Raw genomic sequence first — 11,599 nt, forward strand, 5'->3', positions numbered from 1 at the left:
TCGACTGTTTTTTGGCACAACACTCAGAGATGGAATCACAAAAGTGTAAACTGTACTGCAGTTTGTAAATATGCACTGGGCTGTCTCTATAATATTTTCCTTCAGCTTCAACAGATGGAGAGTGTGTGTTGGCACATTTCCATTACCTTGTGCAGTGTGGCCAGCATTCTTGGAAATACAGTACCCTGTTCAATTGAAATGGATTAATACAATACTTCAGGAGGTCAATTGGGGGTCAATTGTAGTAGACCAAATCCTTTCATTTGTTTCTCTCATAGCTCTTCTGTTGTTTCTAACTATCTGTTCTCTCTCACTCAGTCCCTCCCTCGCCTCCAGTGTGCTTGATGACTGGGTCATCTGTGCTGAACGGCAACGTGACACTGAGCTGTAAGTCCAGCTCGGGCAAACCCATCCCTCAGTACAAGTGGACCAAGAATGCCCCCATGTCAGAGGTCTTCTTTTCCCCCATGCAGAGTGAGTACTCCTTTATATCTGTACCAATAATGTTAGCCAATCACATTACCTCTCTTACTCAGTTAAGTTTAATCATAATATGAGTAGTCCCCATCAAAATGGATTGAATCCTTATTGAATATACACAGAGTAAAAAACATTAAACACCTTCCTAATATTGAGTTGCACCCCTATTTGCCACCAGAACAGCCTCAATTCGTCGGAGCATGGACTCTACAAGGTGTCTAAAGCGTTCCACAGGGATGCTGGCCCATGTTGACTCCAATGCTTCCCACAGTTGTGTCAAGTTGGCTGGATGTCCTTTGGGTGGTGGACCATTTTTGATAGACACAGGAAACGGTTGAGCATGAAAAATCCAGCAGCGTTGCAGTTCTTGACACACTCAAACCGGTGCGTCTGGCACCTACTACCATAACTTGTTCAAAGGCACTTCAATCTTTTGTCTTACCCATTCAGCCTCTGAATGGTACACATACACAATTCATGTTTCAATCGTCTCAATTGTCTCAGGTGACAACAATAAGGGATCATAGCTTTCACCTGGTCAGTATATGTCATGGAAAGAGTTCCTAATGTTTTGTACACTCAGTATATGTACTGTACTGTATGATATAAGGATTACAAAGGATAGCTCACCTCCATCCATCGCCGATGTATAGCACTCAACCATGTGATGCAGAGTAACCACTACTAACCAGCACTGAAAACACCTGCCACTACTGTGAATTGGTGCAATATCATTTTAGTCAATGCAAGCTGTCATTGTCCTCTTCACAGCAGCTTTATATGGGTTATTGTAGTAAGGAGCCCTGCCTGTCACTAAGATTGTCAAAATGAGAGCTAAAATAGATACATTGATAGACTCTAAGTAATACCTAGCTTTTAAATAGCCATTTACATAAGATGGAGATGATTCCAAATGAATAACAAATATATAGTTCAGAGAGCCTATAATTATGATCTTTTTTTCCCACTAATTGGTCTTTTGACCAATCAGATCCGCTCCTTTGCCAATAGAAATATAATTGGGCTGACTGTGTAAACACAGCCATAGTATCTCCCATGTTTTTACTGGTAGATCTGTTCAGAAAACCCATTCAGGGTGCATTCTCCCATATGGTGTTATCTCTCCTAACCTTCTCCTCTGGAATGTATTGCCAGGGGTTCGCTTGTTAACTCTGAGTCGAGCTAAATGTTGAGGACAAATGTCATTTAAATCCAGTGATTTATAAAGTTCTCAATGAATATGTACAGTTTTCATATATAAATAGGACATATGGAATGTCATTTACACAAACACAAGGCAGGTAAAGGTAGAGCACATCCTCCGATAATTCTTATTTAGATATCATTCAATAATTATTTACTTAAAAAAAAAAAAGGCATAGGTTAAGGCCTGATTACAGACTAGTACTAAAACACTTGAAGTAGGCATTCTAGAGTTAAGTCAACAAGTTACTATATCATTGTGTTTACTTGATAGCTACCTACACAAATAGCTAGCTAGAACAAAGTGTTAAGATTTAAAAAAAAAAAAAAAAAWTTTTTTTATTGGCGATGGGATTACAGATCCTAATTTCTCTCTCTTTTTTTCACTCTGGTGACTGAGTTTTTTCTTTGAAATGCCACAACATGCATCACTTAATCCTCTTTAAAGAATGGGAAACGTTCACGACGTACACACTGCATGCTCATGTCAGACTTGCCGAGAGCGAGAGAAAAATATTAAATCAAGGTTTATTTTTCTTACTTTACATATGCCTTTTATATTGTATTATTTTGTGAAGATACAGTGGAAACAATTATTGTGAAAGCACCAGCTGTTTCTGAGCAACAATGAGGCTTACACTGATTGACCAAGTATTGGAATAGCTCCTCTTCTGATCTCTGATCCCCTTGCTTGTTCTATAGATTACCCAACAAATAATACACTTTATCTGTTTCACTGCCTTATTGACTCAATGTCCAGGACTGTGGGTTTGAATGCACCACCAAACACACACCGACAAACCTGCAAAATCTCTAGAACACTCTGATCCTCTGTATTTTTCTCTTTGACCTGGCACATGCTCTCTGTGACATTGAGCCTCCACCCATGTGTTCTACTGGCATTCTAAAGGACACAACTGTCGACTGAGCGTAAGGGCTTGGTATTATCAAACTCAAGTGATCATTTTGATTGTTTTGGTCCAGCAGTAGCAGTAGGCAAATTATTTTCTGCTACTGAAAAATTTGGCAAGTTTCAGTTGTTTATGGTAGTAACTTTGTCAGTGGTGGCACATTGCTTAGCCTAAATTGCCCGTATGGAACAAGAGATGTGATTTACAACACCATGTGACCTGATCCTACCTACTGTAGAAACATTGAAGTTGTTTTTATAAAATTAGTCTTTGTTTTTATTTTATTATATTAAAAACCAAGCTTATGTAAATGATTATCTTTCGTAATGCTATACCAACCTAACTGAAAATGTAATCTTGCTTATTTAACATTTGACATGTCCATACATGGCTCGCACATGATGCAACACAATTTAGCCTAATGTAGCCTATGTAAGGTATTTTCTACTTATGAAAGTGCTGTGTAAGAATTCCATATTGAAGCCAATTACCTACTTACAATGTAGACTACATACATTTTTTACATATTTAGCAAAAAACTACATACATTTTTGTTATTGCTATTATGGCCTATTAGGTCACTGTTGGTTTCGGAAAAAAAGAACTATACTCCACAAATCACAATAGACTAAGACGAACATTCATGCCCTCCCACTGAATTGGAGTGCATGACAACACACAACGTCAAAGACCGTGCGTGACTTGAAGCCACCACATATTAGCTATTGATTGGTCAAGCCCTTGCCACACCTACAACTTCTTCATTCATCAAAAGCCAGACCTTTTACGACACCTCCAGGTATTTCATCCTGCCGTGAAAATGGCAACAATATTTTCTGACACACCCCATGAGCTATTTTAGTTTGTCAATACAGCGAGCTTCCCTCACATAATCAGCATGTCTCTCTCGCTTCATTCTAAGATGCTGTGTTTCTATTGTTCCTGGTCTCTACTTCTCTCCTGCCTCTGTCTCATCACTCTTTTCTTGCAAACTTTTGCAGCTATCAACACCTTACAACTCCCTTCTAAGGGCTAGGGGTTGATGTCTCTCTTCCCTAATCACTCTCTGCACCAGCCCTTCTTCTCTCAGTCACTATCTCTGCCACTTTTCTATCCTACATGACCACAGAATGGAGAGCCTGCCCCTCGCCCTTGCTTGTTCTAGGGTTCATGGGTAAGGGTTTCACACATACATCCTCAACCCATCACAACCCCCCTAGGACTCAGAAGCCTGTAGAGCCCCACAGCCTATATAATGTTAGATCTCGCCGGCTTGTAGTCCTAAAAAACGGAAATTAGTTACCTCTGGTTTGTTCAGCCATTCCTATAGGGGAATTAATGAGGAAGGAATGGGGTTTTGGGATGAATGCCAAAAATAAGGTCTGAGGTTAACACAGGCTTAGGAGATCTTATACCTTTTGTTCTATGATATATCAGTCAGTTAACATGGCCTTTATTAATTATGAAGCCTTTATGTGCATTAGGTGCTTGTTTTGATTAAATAAGTACTTCAACATTCACAATAGTGGCATTAGCTGACAGCTGACAATGTTTATCTCATAGAACAAACTGTATAAAATATCCTGAGCCTGTGTTTACCACAGACCTTATTTTTTGACGTTTATCCAAAAACCCACCAAAAAACCCATTCATCCCTCCATAGGCATTGGCCAATGAGCCATGGCGGAGTTTGTGCCTACAAAAAGATGCTATTGCTCTCTATAATCTTGCTGGTGTCACCCCAACCCCCCCGTCCCCAGGTAAACTCCCCTGACCCACCACTGGACAGACACAGATATAAAGTTGAACCTTTAGAAGAATTGTATATGTTATTCATCCAAAGGTATGTCTTTATTAATCCTCACCAATGACTTTGCCTTGAATACATCTGCACATCTGCATTGCCCTTTATAAACTCAGTCGATCTGAGATTACATGTCTTTGACAAGGCTGGTTAGACTTGCGTGATATAAAATGTTTCCTTTAGTATGGATCAACTGATACGAGCCCTTGGCCCTTAGACATCTGGCCTGAAGATGAAACTACTTCATAACATAGCAACCACTATACTGTAGGTTAACCTCTTCATAACATGCTCAAATAACATAATATAAAAGTACGAAAGTCCACAGTAATCAATATGCTAATATAAAATAAATGGTAAATGACTGTAAAGGTAACAATGAAGTCAAGTAGTGAATGTAAAGGCTACATATCAAGGCCATAGAGAAAGAGAAAGCCTGGACTTTCGCACAATGGCTGTCATTGGTCCATTGCATCAAATGACACATTCAATACTATGATTGCAAGGTCCACTCTGCTGCGTTTGCTGAGATCATTGAGCTTTAATTTAATCCAGAATAAGTGTTTTGTTTTTGTCTTGTACGTAGACTAAGATTGTGTCTTAACATTCTGAATATGTATGAAACATGAAGGTGCACAAATACTGTGAGTTTGTTTGTGTGTTCTTGCGTTCTTAGATCTTTCCAGTAGAAATGTTTGTGATAGTCACTTGCTACTGTAGTTAGTACTGTAGTTAGTTATTTCATGGTTTGATTTCAGTGTATTTTGATCAGTACAATACTTTCTTGGTATATAGAGATTGGTGATGTCTTTGGATCTTGATTGCAGTGCAATTTAGAAAATCTGCTAAATTTAAGAATGGGCGGATCTGTCGTTAATCTGTAGCAATTCTGTCTGGCTCCTCTGGGTTACTAATGTCAGGTGCCTATTATACACACCTATAGGCACGTCCATCCGCAAATGATATCTTCTCCAAGAGGTTTTGTTTATTCTGAAATTTAAAGTATGAGTTGGCAGTAGCACCGTTGCTTTGCAGAGTTTGTGTGCTTTGTGTGCCTAATGATTTGCCCCCACCCTCCCAGAGAGAACAGCAGATGGTGCATGCTGAGGTTATCAAACAAGAATCCCAGCCAGCAGTTCATTCCTAGACTTTGGGACAGGGACAAACAGCTGTTTGTCACAATGAAAATTTAGGACAGAGGACATCATTCGCCATAGTTTATTTATAGGATTTTCTAGTCTGGTTATTTTTATTTTATTTTTATTTAACCTTTATTTAACCAGGTAGGCAAATTGAGAACACGTTCTCATTTACAATTGCGACCTGGCCAAGATAAAGCAAAGCAGTTCGACACATACAACAACACATAGTTACACATGGAGTAAAACAAACATATAGTCAATGATACAGTGAAAAAAAATAAGTCTATATACAATGTGAGCAAGTGAGGTGAGATAAGGGAGGTGAAGGCAAACAAATATATGTATAAATAAATAAAAATATAAAAAGGCCATGGTGGCGAAGTAAATACAACACAGCAAGTAAAATAAAAAATAAAAACACTGGAATGGTTGGTTTGCAGTGGAAGAAAGCGCAAAGTAGAGACAGAAATAATGGGGTGCAAAGGAGCAAAATAAATAAATAAATAAATACAGTAGGTAAAGAGGTAGTTGTTTGGGCTAAATTATAGATGGGCTATGTACAGGTGCAGTAATCTATGAGCTGCTCTGACAGCTGGTGCTTAAAGCTAGTGAGGGAGATAAGTGTTTCCAGTTTCAGAGATTTTTGTAGTTCGTTCCAGTCATTGGCAGCAGAGAACTGGAAGGAGAGGCGGCCAAAGGAAGAATTGGTTTTGGGGGTGACCAGAGAGATAAACCTGCTGGAGCGCGTGCTACAGGTAGGTGTTGCTATGGTGACCAGCGAGCTGAGATAAGGGGGGACTTTACCTAGCAGGGTCTTGTAGATGACCTGGAATCTGTCTCTTATACACATCTAGATGTGTATAAGAGACAGGTTATAGACTGCATGCAATTTATTGAGTAGGGTTTTGGAGGCTATTTTGTAAATGACATCACCGAAGTCGAGGATTGGTAGGATGGTCAGTTTTACAAGGGTATGTTTGGCAGCATGAGTGAAGGATGCTTTGTTGCGGAATAGGAAGCCAATTCTAGATTTAACTTTGGATTGGAGATGTTTGATGTGAGTCGAAGGAGAGTTTACAGTCTAACCAGACACCTAGGTATTTGTAGTTGTCCACATATTCTAAGTCAGAGCCGTCCAGAGTAGTGATGTTGGACAGGCGGGCAGGTGCAGGCAGCGATCGGTTGAAGAGCATGCATTTAGTTTTACTTGTATTTAAGAGCAATTGGAGGCCACGGAAGGAGAGTTGTATGGCATTGAAGCTCGCCTGGAGGGTTGTTAACAGTGTCAAAAGAAGGGCCAGAAGTATACAGAATAGTGTCGTCTGCGTAGAGGTGGATCAGAGAATCACCAGCAGCAAGAGCGACATCATTGATGTATACAGAGAAGAGAGTCGGTCCAAGAATTGAACCCTGTGGCACCCCCATGGAGACTGCCAGAGGCCCGGACAACAGACCCTCCGATTTGACACACTGAACTCGATCAGAGAAGTAGTTGGTGAACCAGGCGAGGCAATCATTAGAGAAACCAAGGCTGTCGAGTTATTAGTAAAGGTACTGACTTCATATTGTGAACTTTAGCTTCTCTGCTTGAGTTGAGCTGGTTGAGTCACTGGGTTGTTTTGATTCTCCATTTATGATATGCCTCAGAATATATGATGAAGATATATCTATTTGTTTTCCCCCTTGATCCTTTATATTGGTATATATGGGTAGAGGCCCCAGCCACCCAAGTCATAGACGGTTCTATCTGCCACTGCACAGCAAGCGGTACCGTTGCACCAAGTCTGGAACCAACAGGACCCTGAACAGCTTCTACCTCCAAGCCATAAGACTGCTAAATAGTTAGCCTATTTTGACTCATCACATTCTGCTGCTACTGCTTATTATCTATCCTGTTGCCTAGTCACTTTACCCCTACCCATATGTACATATCTATCTCAATTACCTCATACCCCTGCACATTGACTCAGTACTGGTACCCCAGTATATAAAGTTTAAAGTTAGCGTTACTCATTGTGTATTTATTCCTTGTGTTATCTTTATATTATTAATAAATTTTTCTCTCTGCATTGTTGGAAAGGGCCCGTAAGTAAGCATTTCACTGTTAGTCTACACCTGTTGTTTATGACGCATGTGACAAATAAAATGCTATTTAATTTGAAAACACATCTGATGAAAATATTCTCTTGTGACGTTTCCAATCGGATTTTGAGGGGATTTGCTTGATAAGAGCTGCCCCACATGTTTATTATTCTCTAGTGCCCCCAGTGCTACATACTTACAATAGAGCATCCCCACGCCAGCTATGACAAGTGGACCACAGCAACTAGGATTATGTCAACTGATGAAGTCCAGCTGTGAAAAGCCACAGGTTCTTCTGATTCATCATTGTGGAGATTCTTTGTCTGGTGTTTAACCATTTGCTAGTGAGGTCTCTCCATACAACCTCATTATTTATGCCCGGGACAGAAAGGAGTGATATCATCAAAGAGGATCTGTACTTGTATAAAGAAAACCAACAGCCCATCCCACTGGGCACACACTGGTTGAATCAACATTGTTTCCACGTGGAATAGACATTGAATTGACATCTGTGCCCAGTCGGATTTGACTCCCTAGGACCAGGATACCCCTCAATACTTATAGCTTCAGAACCAAGAGAATATTGTACTTAGTAGAGTGTGTAGTCTAATTATGTTTGTATACATACTGTAGCTACCCTTGTGTTACCTAGTGTAACTGTCAACATTACTGTCGATGGAGATTGTGTATAACGTTCTGTGCACTGTACAGTACATGAATATGTTCTTGATGTAGAGCCAAGAGTGTGTAACACTGTCTTTCTCTTTCAGATGAGAGGCAAGGCACCCTCAGGCTGAGTAACCTCACTAAGAGCATGTCAGGGAAATATGTGTGCCGAGCTAGCAACACTGCCGGCTCTGACACTTGCTCTATCAACCTGGAGGTCTTCACCTGTATGTATAGGAAGTAAACACACATAATCTCATACTAGTATATACAGACTGCTCTTGTTTCCTGTTCTAATCCTCTCTGTGGTGTCCTCTTCCACAGCCTCTAATGCTGGAGCGATTGTTGCTGCTACTCTGGGGTCCATCGTGGCACTGGTAGCCATCATACTCTTCCTCATCTTCATACTGAGGAGGAGAGACCACGAAGAGGAGGAGCTAGCCAATGATATCAAGTGAGATTTTGTCATTGGAAAACAGGTACAGTTGTTAAACATCACAGGATGTACAACTACTAGTACTCCACCATGGACAGTGTTCTAATTCAGTTTCTGCAGGTTGGTGATTGGAGGATGTGTGTAGCATGTGATATGATCTTGGTTTGTGTTTTCTCATTGGCTGTCTATCCATTACAGGGAGGATGCCCAGGCACCCAAGCGTGTTTCCTGGGCAAAGAGCGGCACAGGCTCAGACATTCTCTCCAAAAATGGCACGCTGTCCTCCATAGCCACGAGCCCGCATCTACGAGACCCCCAGCAGCCCAACAACTTCCGCTACCCCTACCCCACTGCTCCGGCCTCTGACACAGGCTCTGTGCTCAACGCCTACCGCCTTCGGCCTGGAGAGCCCAACCCCCTGCAGGGCCTCCCAGGGTACATCAGTGGCACACCTCCACCCAGGCACACCAGACCCCTCTGTGTTGCAAACAACATTGATGCCACCTCTCCACACAGGCACAGTCGACCCCCCAGTTCGAACCACATCAGTGGGACTCTACCCCCTGGCCTTACCCGGCCCCTCAGCACTAGTATCATTGTTGACACCCCTCCCCATGGGTTCAGTCAACCCCCCAGTCCTAACCATGTTGGTGTCACCTCTCCACATGGGCACAGCAGACCCACTAGTTCTAACAACATTGGTACCCCCTCCCCATATGGGAACAGTCAACCCCCAAGTTCTAACAATATCGGTGCCCCCTCTCCCCATGGGCACAGCAGACCACCAAGCTCGAACCACATTGGCGGTAGCGCTCCACACAGGCACAGTCGACCTCCCAGTTCCAAGCACAGTCGACCCCCTAGTTCTAACCACAGCCGACCTCCCAGCATCAGTAGCATACCTCACTATGGACACAGCAGAACCTCTAGTTCCAACGGTGCCCCACCCGGTCACATGGTCACAGACCCCGACAAGACTGAGAGGGCCCAGCCTCAGGTGCCACGCCCTCTCACCTCGCCAATCAGCTCCACCACCCTGGCCCGTATAGGTGCTGTGCCCGTCATGGTGCCCGCTCAGAGCCAGGCTGGATCACTGGTATAGCCCACTGGAGTGTCTCACGTTTTACTTTTGAACACAAACTGAAGCAAATGGATAAAGACTTCCTCAAAGGCTATAGAGAGAAGGATTTGCTACAAATTAAAATCACTTTTTTTATTGCAGTTGTTCAAAGTAGAATGAAGAACTCATGCTAAAGAAGACAAATGAGAAAATATGACACTTGTGGAATCTACACTATTCAAGTCTGCACAAGTTAAGACTTGTTTTATTATTTTTGTTGTTTTCAAATGCCATGATCAGATTCTTTAAGGTTAAAACAAGGCCTATTCTCAAAAAAAATATTTGTGAACAAGTTGTTTGTGAATCCATATATTTGACAGTTTTGACCTAGTCGTGGCCAAAAGTTTTGAGAATGACCCAAATATTAATTTCCACAAAGTTTGCTGCGTCAGTGTCTTTAGATATTTTTGTCAGATGTTACTATGGAATACTGCAGTATAATTACAAGCATTTCATAAGTGTCAAAGGATTTTATTGACAATTACAGGAAGTTGATGCAAAGAGTCAATATGTGCAGTGTTGACCATTCTTTTTCAGGACCTCTGCAATCCGCCCTGGCATGCTGTCAATTAACTTCTGGGCCACATCCTGACTGATGGCAGCCTATTCTGCAATAATCAATGCTTGGAGTTTGTTTATAATTTGTGGGTTTTGTTTGTCCACCCGCCTCTTGAGGATTGACCACAAGTTCTCAATGGGATTAAGGTCTGAGGAGTTTCCTGGCCATGGACCCAAAATATCGATGTTTTGTTCCCCGAGCAACTTAGTTATCACATTTGCCTTATGGCAAGGTGCTCCATCATGCTGGAAAAGGCATTGTTCGTCACCAAACTGTTCTTGGATGGTTGGGAGAAGTTGCTCTCGGAGGATGTGTTGGTACTATTCTTTATTCATGGCTGTGTTCTTAGGCAAAATTGTGAGTGAGCCCACTCCCTTGGCTGAGAAGCAACCCCACACATGAAGGGTCTCATGATGCTTTACTGTTGGCATGACACAGGACTGACGGTAGCGCTCACCTGGTCTTCTCCGGACAAGCTTTTTTTCCAGATGCCCCAAACAAACGGAAAGGGGATTCATTAGAGAAAATGACTTTACCCCAGTCCTCAGCAGTCCAATCCCTGTACCTTTTGCAGAATATCAGTCTGTCCCTGATGTTTTTCCTGGAGAGAAGTGGCTTCTTTGCTGCCCTTCTTGACACCAGGCTATCCTCCAAAAGTCTTCACCTCACTGTGCGTGCAGATTTAGAGGTCGACCGATTATGATTTTTCAACGCCGATACCGATTATTGGACGACCAAAAAAAGCCGATACCGATTAATCAGCCTATTTTATTTATTTGTAATAATGACAATTACAACAATACTGAATGAACACTTATTTTAACTTAATATAATACATCAATAAAATCAATTTATCCTCAAATAATGAAACATGTTCAATTTGGTTTAAATAATGCAAAAACAAAGTGTTGGAGAAGAAACTAAAAGTGCAATATGTGCTATGTAAGAAAGCTAACGTTTCAGTTCCTTGCTCAGAGCATATGAAAGCTGGTGGTTCCTTTTAACATGAGTCTTCAATATTCCCAGGTAAGAAGTTTTAGGTTGTCGTTATTATAGGAATTATAGGACTATTTCCCTCTATACCATTTGTATTTCATTAACCTTTGACTATTGGATGTTCTTATAGGCACTTTAGTATTGCAAGTGTAACAGTATAGCTTCCGTCCCTCTCCTTGCTCCTCCCTGGGCTCGAACCA

At 41.6% G+C, this 11,599-nt stretch overlaps 1 protein-coding gene across 2 annotated transcripts in view; it reads left to right on the forward strand.

The window, feature by feature from the left end:
• The window catches only part of LOC111958404 (endothelial cell-selective adhesion molecule), a 65,091-nt gene extending 54,810 nt beyond the window's left edge, over positions 1-10,281 (forward strand). For both annotated transcript variants that reach the window (XM_023979664.2, XM_023979670.2), the window contains exons 4-7: positions 319-474; positions 8,393-8,515; positions 8,613-8,742; positions 8,923-10,281. In XM_023979664.2, the coding sequence (XP_023835432.1) occupies positions 319-474; positions 8,393-8,515; positions 8,613-8,742; positions 8,923-9,826 (1,313 nt within the window). In that variant the 3' untranslated portion in view covers positions 9,827-10,281. The remainder of the gene's footprint in view (positions 1-318; positions 475-8,392; positions 8,516-8,612; positions 8,743-8,922) is intronic.
• Positions 10,282-11,599: the final 1,318 nt, after the last annotated feature.

This window comes from Salvelinus sp. IW2-2015, linkage group LG4p (assembly GCF_002910315.2).
Source record: "Salvelinus sp. IW2-2015 linkage group LG4p, ASM291031v2, whole genome shotgun sequence".
NCBI lineage: Eukaryota > Metazoa > Chordata > Actinopteri > Salmoniformes > Salmonidae > Salvelinus > Salvelinus sp. IW2-2015.